Source organism: Mustela nigripes, chromosome 6, assembly GCF_022355385.1.
Source record: "Mustela nigripes isolate SB6536 chromosome 6, MUSNIG.SB6536, whole genome shotgun sequence".
In the NCBI taxonomy this organism is placed as follows: domain Eukaryota; kingdom Metazoa; phylum Chordata; class Mammalia; order Carnivora; family Mustelidae; genus Mustela; species Mustela nigripes.
The window spans coordinates 84,324,818-84,340,825 of NC_081562.1; the positions used below are offsets into that span (position 1 = coordinate 84,324,818).

At 51.2% G+C, this 16,008-nt stretch overlaps 1 protein-coding gene across 4 annotated transcripts; it reads right to left on the reverse strand.

Annotated features, from left to right (window-relative positions):
• Window positions 1-233: 233 nt before the first annotated feature.
• On the reverse strand, window positions 234-14,312 carry LMBR1L (limb development membrane protein 1 like). 4 transcript variants are annotated; one of them, XM_059403020.1, is made up of 17 exons: window positions 14,061-14,218; window positions 10,592-10,676; window positions 9,521-9,551; window positions 8,359-8,498; window positions 8,061-8,164; window positions 7,095-7,221; window positions 6,074-6,142; window positions 5,868-5,932; window positions 5,478-5,550; window positions 5,303-5,386; window positions 5,131-5,207; window positions 4,268-4,345; window positions 4,048-4,121; window positions 3,720-3,810; window positions 3,552-3,618; window positions 2,021-2,182; window positions 234-1,817 (listed from the first exon to the last, which is right to left on the reverse strand). In XM_059403020.1, exons 1-17 carry the CDS (start codon window positions 14,130-14,132, stop codon window positions 1,750-1,752), a joined length of 1,467 nt encoding a protein of 488 aa, XP_059259003.1. In that variant the 5' UTR covers window positions 14,133-14,218; the 3' UTR covers window positions 234-1,749. The 4 variants fall into 4 exon arrangements, with proteins under 4 accessions (XP_059259003.1, XP_059259007.1, XP_059259004.1 ...); XM_059403024.1 differs by having other exon boundaries at window positions 235-1,817; window positions 9,521-9,554; window positions 14,061-14,312; XM_059403021.1 differs by lacking the exons at window positions 234-1,817; window positions 4,048-4,121 and having other exon boundaries at window positions 2,079-2,182; window positions 3,720-3,843; window positions 9,521-9,554.
• Between the last annotated feature and the right edge of the window lie 1,696 nt (window positions 14,313-16,008).

The following is a 16,008-nucleotide window of genomic DNA, read 5'->3' on the forward strand; positions in this document are numbered from 1 at the left end:
TAGGCTCCCTACTCCATGTGGGGCCTGCTTCTCCCTCTCTCTCTGCCTGCTGCTCCTCCTGCTGGTGCTGTCAAATAAATAAATAAAATCTTAAAAAAAGAAATCACTTTCTCTAAGAAGGCTTCCCTGATGTCCTGACACTGCCCAGCTGTTTCCCTGAGAACTAGGAATGAACTGCCAACCATCGTGGTGTTAGAATTGTATCACCCTTATTAGACAAAGCAATTCTTTTTTTTTTTTTTTAAAGATTTTATTTTTTATTTATTTATTTGACAGAGAGAGATCACAAGTAGGCAGAGAGAGAGAGAGAGAGGAGGAAACAGGCTCCCTGCTGAGCAGAGAGTCCGATGTGGGACTCGATCCCAGGACCCTGAGATCATGACCTGAGCCGAAGGCAGCGGCTTAACCCACTGAGCCACCCAGGCGCCCAGACAAAGCAATTCTTAAACACGAAACTGTTTACCATGAATCCCCACAGCTCAGTGCCTGGCCTATAGTAGGTGCTCAGTTAAGTATTTGTAACATCCACACTTTTTTGCTGTTCAATACCCACCCCCCAGCTCCATGGCTAGCACATAGAGCAACTCTGTATACATTAGAAAAAAGTGTTCCTTCCTCAAGACACCTAACTGCCATCTGCACGAAAATAGTCATAGCAACTGTATATAAGACTACAAGGTGAACGATACCGCTCCAGAAGTTGCACAATACACAAATCTGTATCCTCTTGAGCAGAAACTTTGTCCTTGCCCCTCCCCCAGCACAGAAGGGGGGCTCACACAATCTTCTAGGCACTGACAGCCTCTGGAAAGACGGAGTTATGTTCTTTTCTGGGAACCACAAACCCATGTCAGCCAGCCGCTTTTTACTTTGCGTCCAACCCAAGTCAGGGAGGAAAGGGCTGAGGATGCTGTGTGCATACAGGGAGAAGTTATCCCATTCTTACAGCCATGCCCACTTACTGCCAATAACCAAAGCACAGAAACAAGCTGTGAGTACAAGAGTCAGGAGACCAGCCAGCTTTAAACAAGGCTAAAGGAGGAGGAGGTTCCCACTGCCTAATTGTATGACCTAATACTAGACCCAAGTCCCTAAAAGGTACTAAGAATGCAGATGGAGGAAAGGGTAAGGATGGTAGGCAGGATCTCTCTGTTCTTCTCAGCTGGTAGACTCAGAATTGGTGGGAATAAGGCTGTTCAACAGACACAGAGACAGGCCCTTTAAAAAACCAACGCAAACCCTGGGATCAATTTTATTGCTGATGGTTGTGGTCTCTTCTTTCCTACACCCTTGTCTCTCTGATGGTCCAAAGCCCCTGAAGGATAGCACAGTGCTTAGGCTCTGCTGGGCCAGAGGCAAGGGAGACAAGCTGCCTCCCAAGTCTGCCCCCAGCTCAGTTTCTCCCCTGTCCCCACCCCACCCTATTGCACATCAAATCATGTAAACATGGCTACGGGCATGGCCCTGAACAGCAGTGAGGCAGATTGATGTGTAAACAGATTTGGGACCAGGAGCCAGACCCAGTCACCCAGCCCCACCCCAAGCTGAGGCCCTCAGTTACATTTGGAAAAGCAGGGGGGCCTGGTCCCAAACTCTGGCTCAGATTATGCAACAGTGCAGACAGCTCAGCTCCCCTCTACCACCCTCTCAGATTCCAGGTTCTGAGGTCCACCCACCCTTGGGCACCCCTCCAGGCCTGGGCAGCAGATGGCAGTGTCCAGTTTTCTCCCTCCCACCCCCAGCTGGAAGTCATTGGTGCTGGCTCTTCCGAGATGCCCGGGGAAAACCGGAGACAGGCAACGGCAATCTGTCCAGCCCTGGAGAGGAGGGAGGGTGGGCAGTCAAAAGCAGGGCATAGGCCCAGTCTCAGGGAATAAGACAACCAAGCCATAGAAGGGGTATATGAAGTACATAACAAACAAAGCAGACAGCATGCCACCTCTCCTGCTTGGATGACCCCAGTTCCAGAGGGCCCCACTTCACAACCACCCCATTAGCCTGCGCCCCCACTCTCTCTCACCAAAGGCCCGGATCAGCTCTGCCCGCACAGCTGCGGTAAAGGTCTTCACCAGACAGAGAGTGGTGAGGCCTGCGAAGGCTGCGTTGTAGAGGAACACGATGTAGAAATTGCCCAGCCAGTTGAAGCGACCAAAGTCACCCAGCAGGTCAAAGCGAGTGAGCCCTGAAGTACAAAGGCCGGTATGGGAGTGGGCTCCCCAGCTCCAACTTGGCTCAGAGCCCCGTTTTCTGCTGCCTCCTAGTGGCCACATCTCAACACTGCGTTTGACAGGCTGGCCTTTCCTATGTATTAACTCATTCCTCCTTCCCAACTTGTTCTCAGAGGGAGTTATGGCTGTTGAAGAAAGTGTCAGCAGCTAGGCTTGCTCCAACTTCCCTTCCAGAGTTCGGCATCTTCTCCAGTGGGACCCCCTCTGGCACCATGTGTCCTGAAGAGCAACCTGGGCCCGCCACTTGTTCCTGGGCCAGAAACCTAAAAGCTGGTCACCCTGTGTAGAGGCTAAAGAGCTTGAACTCAGATCAGGCTGGTTTGGTTCAGATAAAACTCCACCCCTAACTGATTGTGTGATCTGCAGCAGATTCCATAAATTTCTGTGCCTCAGTTTCTTGGACTATAAAGTAGGGAAAATAATGGGACTGTAAGAATTAAATGAAACAACACATACAACACATACAAAGTATGTGCCAGGCACTATTCTAACACTCGAGTCCTTAATCATCATAATAATGTTATCACAAGTCCAAATTTTGGGGCCATCACCCACTTAAAAAATATTCTTACCCGCATCCAATTTAAGGAACTAACTAGTGGACCCATAAGCCTAGTTTCCTACTGAAAACCCATGGCATAAATACAATGGTACAGTGGAGGCAGTGTGAACAGAAAAGAACCAAACAAAACTGATGTAAATACTAAATCATTTAGGAAATGTGGTTCATGATGTGGTGAAGGCAGAACTCCCATACTACCCTAGGGAGAACTATTACTTTTGGACTTTTGAACATTTTTACCAGGAAATTCTAGATGGTAGCTCTGAACGTGGGAGAAGGACTGAGTGTGTTGTTCATGTCCCAGTGTGTAGAAAAAGCACTGGACTGGTGTTTAAGAGACACTGAACTGGTGTTTAAGAGACAAGGGTTCTAGCCTGACTTGGCCTTGCTTTAAGTGAGCTGTATAGCTAGGTACATTGATCAGCTTCCCTGTTTTTTGTCTTTAGAAGATGAGAATGTTTATCGAGGATCCAGCTCACAGGAAGATTTGGGGGAAAACGGTGCTTCTCCACCAAAAAATGGAAGTAAACAGGGGAGGCTGTGGTATACAGCTAATGGGAAGATATGAGCTTTATAGCAACACTATTCTGAAGCTCAACAGAGGCATTTTACAGAGCCTCAATTTCTCCATCTCTATAATGGGGGTAATATCTCCTCATAGGTTGTTGTGGGAATTAGAGAGAGAATATATATAAAATGTATGCTTAGCACCAGTAGGTACTCAAGAAAAGCCAATTCCCTTACCTCCTCTTGGTACTTACCCAGGGTTCGAGAAAAGACAGGAAGTGCTGAGCTTAGGACCAGGAGACAGACACAGTTCCCAATTATCTAGGTGGGAGTAAGGAAAGGGAAGGTGAGGGTAGCAGAGCTGTCAGTACCTCGCACCCATGCATGCCCCCAGGAGGCTTCCTTTATTCCCGCCTAGCTACCTGTGTCATGGCTGTGTCGTGCCATCTGGGCCGCAGACTCCGGAAGAATGGAGAGCTGTAGAATCCCACAACTGAGGATACCATCAGGTAACTGCCACGAAGTTAAGGAAAAACTGGCCAGGTCCTAAGGATGAACGCCTCATTTCAAAGGGAATGGACCTCTCCCCTAACCTTCCTTTCAAATAAAGTCTTTTTTTTTCCTTTTTCCTGAACTGCAAGGTGGGTGAAGACTTGCCCCCTTCCCCATCATTCCCACCACACCTCCCCACCACAGTCCCAGGAGACAGGTTCAGTGAACAGAGGCAATGGTGGGTTTCCAGAAGGATACAAGATGAGTATAACCTGAATGACGGCACCAAAGGCGCCCAGCTTGGAGAAGGAGACCTGGCCCAGGGAGGCATCCTGAGAGATAGAGTGGCACCACTATGGAGTACTCCCTGCCAGGAACACCACCCAGCACCCAGTACCCAGACTTCCCTCAGGTCTCAGCTTCTGTCTCCGACCCCAGCCTTTCTTAAGCCCTCCCTAAAAGATACACAGTCCAGTACCTGCATGCCCCGGGGCATGGCAGCCTCATCAATGAGCAGCTCCAGGATGTGGATGGCCACAATGAGCACAGAGAGGCCCTGTAGGAAGCAAGGTCATGGACTCCCATTCCTGCCCCAGCCCACAGCTATACTGAGAGCTGAATGTTAAGAACAGACACTCTAGGGGCACTTGGGTGGCTCAGTGGGTAAAAGCCTCTGCCTTCAGCTCAGGTGATGATCCCAGGACCCTGGGACTGAGCACCGCATCGGGCTCTCTGTTCAGCGGGGAGCCTGCTTCTCTTCCTCTCTCTCTGCTTGCCTCTCTGCCTACTTGTGATCTCTGTCTGTCAGATAAATAAACAAACAAACAAACAAACAAATAAATAAATAAGAACAGACACTCTAGTCCAACATTCCCTTTCCCACTAGCTGTGTGGGACCTCTTCAAGGTTATTGTTAGCAGAGCACCTTGGAGGGTAGTGTAAGACACACCTTTCCCAGTAGGAGGATGGCAAGAAATTTGACTAGAAAAACATATCTCCTCCCCCAGATTGATGAAACTTATTTCCAAGTCCAGAACATGGCAAGTGGAGGGATGGACTGATTTCAACCCTTATTTTCACCCCAGAGAAAACCTGTGTAACTACTCAGTGGCCATCTATGACCTTAGGCAAACTCCTTCAGTCCTGTTTCTTCACCTACAAAATGGGTATCAGTGGGCTCAGTACAGGGCAGGACACCAAGGAGGCAATAAGGGAGAGGCAACTACTATTATTGATGATAACTGGGTCCATGCATCTCCTCCCTCCTCCCTCCTCCCTGAGAAGACCTACAGTAGTCAAGAGCCTGCCATTCGTCACCCCCACCAGGAATGGAATACCTACCGTCAGCACCAGCAAGCACAGCATGGCCAGAGGGTAACCCAGATTCCGCTGCCAGGCTGAGGCCTTCCGCCGCTTCTCTGCATGGAGATGGAAAGCTGTTAGCGAGGGCCTAGACTGACGGGCTACTCTCCCTGGGGAAACACAGGTAGCCTCATCCTACCAACCTACATACCCAGCAGGACCCTCTGTGTCTGCAGAGCCAGGACCTGTCTGTGCAGCAGCTCCACATCCAAATGCAGCCAGCAAGAGGTGGGATCTGAGGGCAGAGAAGATGGGGCGGCCTCCCAGTCCTGTAGCCCCCACCCAAGCCACAGCCCCTATCCCAGCCAGGGGGAACCACGACTCACTGCAAATCCTGCGGGTTAAAGCTGCCTCCTCAAAGGCTGAGCAGTACAGCTGCTCCTCTAGGTCTTCTAGCAGCTGGGGACAGGGGAAAGGGAGGGACTAACTGTCAGAGGCTCCCCGATCCTGAGGGCACCAAGGAAACCCCTGCTCATCCCAGGCTCCACAGTCTCATTCACCACCCCGTGGCCAGAAGCTTGATCCAGGCCCTCCCAACTGCCTTTTGCTCTGCCTTGCATGTCTGGTGACCAGCCCCAGATGGCGGGAAAGGGTGAAGGATACAGGAGCCAGCAAAGGCTGTGGCCTTCCTCAAGGTGTGTACTAAACAACTGTAGGGTAGCTTCACTGTCTGGCTCCAGCTTTGCAGGAATCAAAGGGCAAAGAGCACTACATACCCGAGGCTTGACCAGTAGCTTCCCAGTGACCGAGAACATGCGGGCGAGACCTAGTGGAGTACACACTGTGGGGACAGAAGCCAGTTACCTCCCAGACCCTTCTCTCCACCACTTCCCCTACCCACCCTTCTATTCCCTTCTCCTTCCACCCTGGTTACTTTGATCCACGGACCTTGCCCATTCCCTCCAAGACCCTCAACACTCACCCAGGAGTAGCAGGACTCCAAGAAAGGAGATACAGGAGTAGAGGTAGGGGAGGTAGTACTCCCAGAAGTCTAAGGGTAAAAAAGAAGTATGTCAGTTTTTCTTCCTGGGGACTGCTGGGCCTCAGCGACTAGCAAGGACACCATACATAAGCCTACAAGGGTTAGGCAAGTAATGGTGAATGAGGAAAGCTGGCCTAGTGTCAGCAGAAGAGGGAGCAGTGGGGCTACAGCAAACTGCAGGCCCTAAGACGTATCTACAGAACACAGCTACAGGGGTGCCAGGTGGCTCAGCCGGTTAAGGGTTTGCCTTTGACTCAGGTCATGATCCCAGGGTCCTGAGATCAAAGACTGTATTGGGCTCCCTGCTCAGTGGAGAAATTACTTCTCCCTCTCCCTCAGGCCCTTCCCCTTCCATTCATGCTCTCTCTCTCTCACATAAATAAATAAAATCTTTAAAAAATAAGATGGGAGGGGTGCCTGGTGGCTCAGTGGGTTAAAGCCTCTGCCTTCAGCTCAGGTCATGATCTCAGGGTCCTGGGATCGAGCCCCGCATCGGGCTCTCTGCTCAGCAGGCAGCCTGCTTCCCTTCTTCTCTCTCTGCCTGTCTCTCTGACTATTTGTGATCTCTGTCTGTCAAATAAATAAATAAATAAATAAATAAATAAATAAAGATGGCAGGGAAGGAACATAACTGCTATTAGGCCCAGCCCCCAGGGTCTAGTGAGGCTGGATCCTCAACTTTGTCAGGCAAAGCCACAAATCTGGATACTAATGTGAAATCTCTCCACTTTTGCATGTCAGCAACTGACTCATTTATATTTTTAATCATTGCGTGGGCCTGAGGGATCATTTCTGCAGGTTGGACTTGTCCTGATGTCCATCAGTTTGAAACTTCAGTCGAAGGAACACCGTCCCAACCTTCCCCACCTGAGAGGGATACGGTTGCTCCAGGCAGGGGAGTGCATCAGCCAAGTGCAGAGCCACTCAGCCTGGAGGGAGGGGAGGAAGGCGGCCCTCTCACCATAGAGTGACTCCCTGCTGGCCTTGTTGTTGTCCACAATGGCCGATGCCACCCATACCATACCCAGCACCAGTAGGGTGAGGAGCATCAACATCACCACCGTCTCGTAGACCCGGCCCAGGACACCCTATAGGAGGAGGCAACACGTGAGGGGCAGGATCAACACCAGGGGAAGGAAGGAGACATGGGCTGGCATGGGCTGGGGAAACCAGAGATGGCTGGGTTTAGGAGATAGGGAAGGGCATCTCCCTCTTATTGCGCCAATTTGCTCCGTCCTCCAACCCTATATCTAGGGCCAATCCTCATGCCAGACAGTCCTCATGGGCAACCCCCACTCCCCAGATCCCTTCTGCATCCTGCATCCTGCCTTGCTGTGGGAGGCTGACCCCAGAGGGCTGCATCACACAAGCTCTTTGCCCTCTGGTTCAGCCTGCCCAGCGAGAAGGACAGGCAGGGCAGTGGAATGTAGAGAGAGAGGGGGATCGGGGTAGTTCAGTTTCCTTCAATCTTTGTCACTATGGTTTTGGCAGTGAAGTACCTCCCAGCTCAACTATCAGTGGGTTCCAGAAACTATGTCCTCCTTTCGTTCCCACAAGCCTAGGGGTGGTAATGACTTCCAGCTAACAGTAGCACCTCAAATTCCTTATTGATCCCTTTAACTCTGACTGAACCTCTGCAAATAGTCTTTGTTAAAATCTCTTCAGTGGGGCACCTGGGTGGCTCAGTCAGTTAAGTGTCCGACTCTTCTTTCGGCTCAGGTCATGACCTCAGGGTTGTGAGACTAAGCCCCAAGTCAGGCTCTGCACTGGGTGTGGAGCCTGCTTAAGACTGTCTCTCTCCCTTTGTCCCTCCTCCTCCCTCTCTAAAATTAACAAATAAGATAAAATTAAGTAAATCTCTTCAGTTGACCCATCTGAGTAGAATTCTGTTTCCTGCCTAAATTGATTGATATATTCCCCCACTCACCTTTCTGGAGCCAGCGAAGCCCTCAGACTCAGTGAAGAAGTATGCAAAGGGCATGAGGAAGATGAGGGACAGGTTGGAGAAGAGAAAAATGAGGTTCCAGAGGCCTAGAGCAAAAAAGGAAAAGCAGAGGTGGTTAGGCCGGGGGAAGATGGGGCAACGACTTATGGGGGACTGACCAGGTGGTGGAGGAGGGGGCAAGGACAGGGTGATATAGGACTCATTAGCTGAGGCTGCCCATGTCTGCATGAACCTAGGCTGTTCCCTATCACCATCCCAAGCTGCAATCTGAGCCACGTACCATGGATGAGGGAGCCATTAAGCCACTGGATATAGTAGTTCCGAGGCAGTGAGAGGAGCACCTCGTTGCTGATAATGGAGAAGGGCAGGAGCAGGACAGCACCCAGGGCGACGGCCAGAGTAAAGGTGCAGAGCTCGAGCCTGGGCAGAGAATGGGTAGTGCCCTTGCTTAGTTCAGACACTCACTTCCCTGGGCCCAAGAATTCCCTGCTCATCCCCCTCGGTACCTATGTTTCTCCTGAACTACCTGTAGCAGCGACAGACCGAGGGAAGGAGCCATGCAGCTGAGGCTCTACCGACTGCCCCTTAACCTCCCCCCTGCCGCAGCAAAGTCTTGCCACAGGGACGGGTACACCTTAGGCATTCATGTCATGGGTCATGACACTTGCCCAGACTATCCCCAGGAATGCAGTTCTCCTACACACACCTGCCTGGTACAGTAGGCATGCCAAGCTAAGGGGCTTGTCTTCTATGTTCTGCTCAAAGATATGGGTTTCTGAGTTTGCTTTCTCTAGCCTAAATAAGAGCAGGGTCACCCCATATGGCTAACCCCTGCACGAAGGCACCAGGCAAAGGGGGAAAAGAAGAACCTGAAACCCAGCTTCATGGCCAAGGCTTGTGTTCGTGGCTGCCTCAGGTAAAAGAAGAGGCACTTTTACTTAGTTGGCCCACCAAGGGGGAAGGTTGCCTTCTTTTAATCTGCTGACTGGAGGGGTCGTCTCTGTATTTTCCCTGTATGTGCTAAAGAATAATAACAGCCTGCAGCAAGGGCCATCCTGTCAGAACCAAGCCCCCCTGCCCCTGAGGGTTCCACCTTCCACATCCCCTGCTCTAGTCCATTTGTCTACATCCCTGCCCCACTCCTTCCCTGATGACCACTGGGAAGCGAAGCCAAGCTGGAACCATTTCCGGTGACTCAGGCCCCAGCTCACAGTTCCTGGCCAAGAGGCTCCCAGAAACTCCTGGCCTAACTGGGGAGACAGGAACAACAACTTTTCCAAGCGTCCCCAGGGTGAGGTAAAGCCGGAAGAAGCCAGAAATGGGGTGGAAGCAGGAACCTTCTCTTCACTGTGTGACACCCCATTCTCCCCCTAGCTCCAAGAGTCACACTATCCCAGCTTCTAAAGGCTCCTAGTACCAGAAGCTGGGGCAGCAACACTTACGCAATCTTGTTGACTGTGGCATCTTCATCGTCTACTACGAAAGAGAGAGAGAGAGAGAAAGGCTTGGGGAAAAGGCAAGACATCAGTGGGCAGCTCTGGGGACCATCTGTGCTGCTGTGTGCCCTCCTGTCCCCTCCCTGCCCCAGAAGAAGGGCCTGGGCCACACAGGCAGAGTTGGCCTGAGGCTCTGGGAGAGTTCACACTATGAACCCCGCAACATATTCTCTGGCCAAGGTGGCATATTAAAGATCTGTGTCCCAAGTGGAAAGAGTACAGGCCAGAAATTCTCTCACTTCTGTCTCTCCCCATTATCTCTCTCTTTGTAAGCTGGAAATATCAGAAACCAGTCTGGGCAGCTGATGACATCAGTGGCTGGGGGCAGCAAAGGGAAATGAGGCAGGTGGGGGGGCAGGATTCACAGGGAAAGTCCTCAGGAGAATTATACTGAGGAGTAGCTGCCTTCTTGGGTGGGGGTTCATGAAGCCTTCTGGAGGGGAGGAAAGACTGAGGCCAGGACAGAATGATCTGGACAGGCTGGGGCTAGGAACTGGGGCCAACGTGCCCCCCAAATCATACAATGCCTACAGAAGGAAAGCTCCAATCTGAGCACATTTATGCCCTCTATAAAGAGAAAGGCCACCATCACCAGGTACTAGGGTCCCCAGCGGTCAGGTAGGTCTCTGTTCCTGGGTATAAGTGCTCTAGATGAGGACAGAGTTTGTGCCCATGATTACACTGTCCATTTTAGGTTCCCAGAGGGCTTTCACATTAACTATCTCACACGAGGTCAGTGAACTGGTTAGAGACTGTTAGGCCCATTTTGTAGAGGATGGAACTGAGGGTCAGGAAAGTTACAGGACTTTCCCGGGGGCTTTATTCATTGCAGACCCTTCTGTCTAGAACACCACCTTGCTCCAGGCTGTGGAAGAAGTGAAGCAGAACAAGGGAAGTTTCCAGAACAGCCATCCTTCCTTTCCCAGCAGGCACCATGGGCCCACTCCCCTGAGGCTGGCCCCATGGCAACAGGAACATCGGCAACGAGCAGGGGAAAGGGAGGGCAGTCACAGGTACCTGTGGTGAACTCAGCAGGCTTCCTGAAGTGGGTCAGGGCGATGTGGCAGAGGATGTAGAGTGTCGCAAACAGAAGTGTTGAGATCTGCGGCAGAGTGTGAGCTGGGATGAGAAGCTCTTATCTCCAACATATTTCCAGAGCCCCACTGGCCTCTCTGTTAATTCTATGGAGTCACTTTCCCAAAACAAGGCTCCACACTCCTAGGGGTTTCATCTTTCTCCCCAGCATTTCCTTCTAGTCAGGGTCCTCAGGGACTTCTAAGAAGCAGCAGAGAGAGGATAGGGAGACAGTACTATGTCCTGCCCTATGAAGCTTTGCCCTGGAGAAAACAGTTTCAGCTGAAGCCTGGTTGGTAAATAGACAGAGAAAACCCTTAGAGATGCACAAACACACATACCTGAAACGGGCCACAGAATCAGAGGGAATTTACTCCTGGCACATTATTGAAAAGGGAAGTAGGTTTCAAGGAAGAAGGGGATGTGTGTACTGTCCTGACACCCTGTTCCTCCTCCCATTCCTCCCTTGCCCCTGCTGCCACTTTGACCCAAGCTCCAGGGAAGAGTAAGTAGGAATCATGTTCCTAGACTAAGTCAGAATTTCTAGGGGTGCCTGGGTGGCTCAGTCAGTTGGGCATCATCTGCCTTTGGCTCAAGTCATAATCCTGGGGTCCTGGGATCAAGCCCCGTGTCGGACTCCCTGCTCCACGGGGAGTCTGCTTTTCCCTCTCCCACTGCCTCTCTTGCCAGCTTGTGCTCTCACCCTCTCTCTTTCAAATAAATAAATAAAATCTTAAAAAAACAAAAAAGAATTTCTACTCTGTGTTTATTCAGGGGCCTTGAAAGATCAGGTCTGCTCTGGGCCAACCCAGAGCCTCATTTAATCCCCCACCCCTAAGAGTAGACCTTAGTTGGGGCCCAACATCTAAAATCTACAATGTTTCTAGAGCCACATCAGACCTTTTAAAGGCTGTCAATTCCTGGTCCTTATTAAGTGACTTCCAGCTCTAGAGCCAGGCTGACCCATGCCCCTGGGCAACTGGACTTCCAATCCACAGGCAGGACTTGGCCAGGTTAGTCTGCACATGCATGCATCCCTACACTGTTCCAGGTAAGCTACTGTTGCAGAAGGGAGGAGTCGCCGGTCAGCCTGGCCCTACAATCAGTGCCAGAGAGCCTTGAGATATTATTGCATGTATTTTTTATTTTTTTAACTAGTTTATTTAAGTAATCTCTACAGTTGACACGGGGCTTGAACTCACAACTCTGAGATTATGAGTTGCACACTTGGGGCATCTGAGTGGCTCAGTCAGTTCAGCATCTGCCTTCAGCTCAGGTCATGATTCCAGGTTCCTGGGATCAAGCCCCATATTGTGCTTCCTGCTCAGCAGAGAGACTGCTTCTCCCTCTCCCTCTGCCTGACGTTCTGCCTACTTGTGCTCTCTCTCTGTCAAAAAAAAAAAAAAAAAAGAGTTGCACACTCTTTCAACTGAGCCAGCCAGGCACCCTGCCATGTTATTGCATATAAAGTATGCCAAGAGGGGCGCTGGGTGGCTCAACTGGTTAAGTTAAGCCACCTGCCTTTGGCTCAGGTGATGATTCCAGGTTCCTGGGACTCCCTGCTCAGCAGGGAGCCTGCTTCTGCCTCTCCTCTGCCCCTCCCCACCCCTGCTCCTCTTTTCAGTCTCCCACTCTCTCTCATTCAAATAAATACATAAAACCTTTTTAAAAAATGAATAAAGTAAGCTAAGAAAGCAGGATCAGTCTCCTGAGTCCTACAGTCTCCAAGAGGAGCTGACCCCACAAGGAATCTGCACACACATATCTACACACGGAAGGAAGAAGTCAAACAGACCCAAGGAGAGTGACAGGTCTAGAACAAAATTTTAGCTTTTAGCATTAGGGAAGTGGAGTAGAATGAGTTACTCAGATTGTACTGAAGATTTTCTACTGCCTAGTGCTCCCTCTGCCCTTGGGCTTGCGTAATAGCCAGGAAGGTGGGAGGGCTCAAAAGGTCAGGCTGGAGCTCCACGCAGTTTCAGCAGAGGCTAGGTCATTCTCTAGAGCAGGGGATGGGAGCCAGGTGGGGGAGGCACCAGAAGTCTAAAAGCTGCCCTTGGCCAGCACTGATGTCCTCAGCTAATAGGACTAAAGAATGGGGGAGACATTTAGGAGGCTGCTTCTCTGTCCAAGGTCTCATCCCTCCCTGTTCTCTAGGAATGTGGGCCTCTGTCCCTACAATGTTTCAAGGCCTGGGTGTGTCTTCACAACATGCCCAACCTTACCATGTGGGACTATCCATTAAGGATCACACAAGGAAAGTTGATCTGGAGTTCCACACATGGACGGGTACATTCCCTACTTTTCAGTCCTCCCAGATAAGAACAGACCTAGTTAGGTGGTGGCTCACTTTGCTCCTCCCTCCAGTCTGAGGCTGCAGGGCAGACTGAGGAAAAATAAAGGATGACCCTATCAGTGGGTTCCCTCTACTCATTAATACGTCTGTCCTTCCAAACCTTTCCTTTTTTCCTTCCATTTAGTGTTTGGGGGTGAGGGCTACTCTGAGGAACTCTGAGGAAAGACATAGGGGAGAGATGAGAATTGAAAGCAGGCCTGAGAAATCTGCAGCTCCCTAAGTACCCCGCCCCGGGGGTTCCCCTGGGCCCCAGAAACAAGGAGTCCATCGCTGTGTGGCAAATTCAGCTGTTGCACAAGGTGGCAGTGGGGGAGTGGGGAACGCAGCCTGCTGCCTCTGGAGCTCTGGGGAGGAGGGGGACCACTCAGAGGGAAAATCCCTGAATGGCTGGGGAGCTAGAAACCTCGGCTTACGGAGTTTCCAAAAAGCATCAGTGAGGATGCAAAGGAGGAGATAACTTAGTTGTTCTCCATCTCTACACAGTAAAATCCACCCCACAAGAGGCCTTCCTTCCGAAGTGGGAGACCAACCAAAGTGCCCCGTTCCTCTGGCATGCCATCCCTAAAACTCCCAAGTCTTTTCTGGAACGTAGTTCAGCTTTTGGACGTCTCCGCTTCGTCAAACATCAGCGGAATTTGCGGGGTCTCCACAATTAAGCCCATCCCTCTCAGACTATCCGATTACGAAATCACTCGACTCGCAGACCCATGCCCTGAGGCCCCGCAGGCCCCGCAGGGGTGGGGGACCGGAGGGCGGGTGGGGGACTGGAGGGCGGGCGGGGGGAGGGGCGTGCAGACGGGAGGAACGGAAACCGACCCGCGGCTTTGTTTATCGCGCAGCTCCCCAACAGATCCGATCTAGAGGTTCACCAGCCCGAGCGCGGGTCTTTCTGTCACACCGGGGCCATCCGTCGCTCGCCCCTAGACCACGCAGGACCTGACGGCGCTCTGACCCCGGGTGGTCGCACTCCAACCCGAACTTCTCCCTCTCCCGCGACACCCTTGCTTCTCCCCCGCTCGGTCCCAGGTACCGTTCCTGCCCAAGTCCCGTACTCACAATGCACTCGCGAACCCTCTCGTGGAAGAGCTGCTCTCGCACGGATAGCACTTCGTAGTCAGCTGCTTCCATACTCCGTTCAGCATGACTGGGGCGGGGGTGTCTCCGGGCCCGGGGAGGACGAGCGGGGATGAAGCCGCCGCCGCCAAGCACCCGGACCCAACCAAGGAGCCTTTCCTCGCAGCCTGCGACGGAAACTCGGGGTAATCTGGAGCTCAGATTCAGTCGTCCGGACGCCTTAAAGGGGCAGGTACTACGCGCCTCGTTTTAAAGGGCCCCGGCCCCCTCCGCTCCCTCCCCTTTAAGGTCCGGACTCCTACAACTTTAACGCAAACACCCTCCAACAAGCTCGCAACGAGGAAGCGCAGGTGCTGGTTCTATCTACCGGAGATCCCCTGACGCCACAAGGGATGGGCGGGTTTCTTCCAGAGAGTGGGGTTCATTGGCTCCTAAGCGCTGCCGCTCATCGCTAGAGGAACGTTGATTGGCTTGCCTCGAGGAGGGAGGCGGGATCTTTGGGGCCTTTGAGCGCTAGCTCTAAAACTAAGCAGCCGTCTCCTTCAGCTCCTGCAGTTGGGAGAGGACGGTTCCTGCATTTTCGGAGCAAGCAAGATTTTAATTTGACTGTGGTTAAATGAACCTTTTGGATCCGGCCAGCCAGGCAGGATGTGAGGGCACCAAGGGGGTTCCGAAAGGTACTGCTGCTCAGTAACCCAAGGCCTGTAGCAGCATTTTCTGAAACCGAGTTTCTGTTGGTGCGGGACCCCTCCCCTCCACTGCTAGGAGTTTTCACGCAGTCACTTTCGTGGGAAGCCTAGTGCTTGCTGGAGCAAATACTGAAGAAAAGTGGGTAGAGAACCACAGGAATATCCTTCTGAAACTTTGAGGAACTACCCCTGGGGGACTATTGCTTAATGGGGCTGAGTCAAATGTTAGCTGACCTCCTATTCTGTGCCACTCACCTTACAGACTTTTATCTCCTTTGGACATCACCAGCCTTTCAGAGGAAGGTATGATTAGCATTGTAGAGATTAGAAAATGGTGAGACGTTGTTACGTGCCAAGGTCACACAATGAAGGAATGCCAGTTACCTTCCTGAGACCTTGGAATATGTACCGTTGGGGAGGTTCCACCTTTATGGACTTGAACGCCTTCCTCTAAATTGGATAAGCAAGGGAAACTCAAGAGGACAGAGTTTTGCAAACTGCCCCAGTGATGGGTAAGAGCCCAATTGTAAAGGCATAGAGTGCATCCAGTTATATCTGAACGAGAGTCAGAGGCCAGAATTAACAGCTGAATTCTGTACCCTGGTAACTTTTCCAGAGCAAGTTATTTTTGTCCCTTTTTTGCTTCCCCACTGATTTGCAGTTGAATCGTGGGAAATAAAAAGCATGTACTTAAAAAAAAAAAAAAAGCATGTACTTGTATATATGTATATGTACACAGATATATATCTGTGTATACACATTTGTCTTTAGTGATAGCAAAATAATGAGAGGAGGTAAAGAGCTGATTTCCCTCTTAGCAACCAAGCTTGGGGTGAACTGAACTCCAGCAGGAAGAGTGGGTAGTTACAAAGAGATGAAGCTAACTGGCTGGGTCCTGGCATCTGCTGGAAGGAAGAAAAGGAGAGCACAGGGAGGCAGTTTGGGCCTATCGAGTGTTTTAGGAATAAACATACTGTGTTTCATTTGGCTTAAGGTGTATTTTTTTTTTTAAGATTTTATTTATTTCTTTGACAAACAGAGATCACAGGTAGGCAGAGAGGCAGGCAGAGAGGAAGGGAAGCAGGCTCCCCGCTGAGCAGAGAACCTGATGCGGGGCTCAATCCCAGAACCCTGGGATCATGACCAAGCCAAAGGCCCAGGCTTTAACCCACTGAGCCACCCAGGCTTAAGGTGTTTTTAACAAATCAGAACAAACATTTAAAAATCAGGATACCGGGGCG

What these genes read in the sequence shown, in the direction of transcription:
- LMBR1L (XM_059403024.1), bottom strand. Translation starts at nt 14,132, where the DNA reads ATGGAAGCAGCTGACTACGAAGTGCTATCCGTGCGAGAGCAGCTCTTC. An exon ending in TGGAGTCCTGCTACTCCTGG is followed by an intron (nt 5,933 to 6,073) that starts GTGAGTGTTGAG and finishes CTGTCCCCACAG; the next exon opens with TGTGTACTCCACTAGGTCTC. An exon ending in TGTGCTTGCTGGTGCTGACG is followed by an intron (nt 4,346 to 5,130) that starts GTAGGTATTCCA and finishes TGCTTCCTACAG; the next exon opens with GGCCTCTCTGTGCTCATTGT.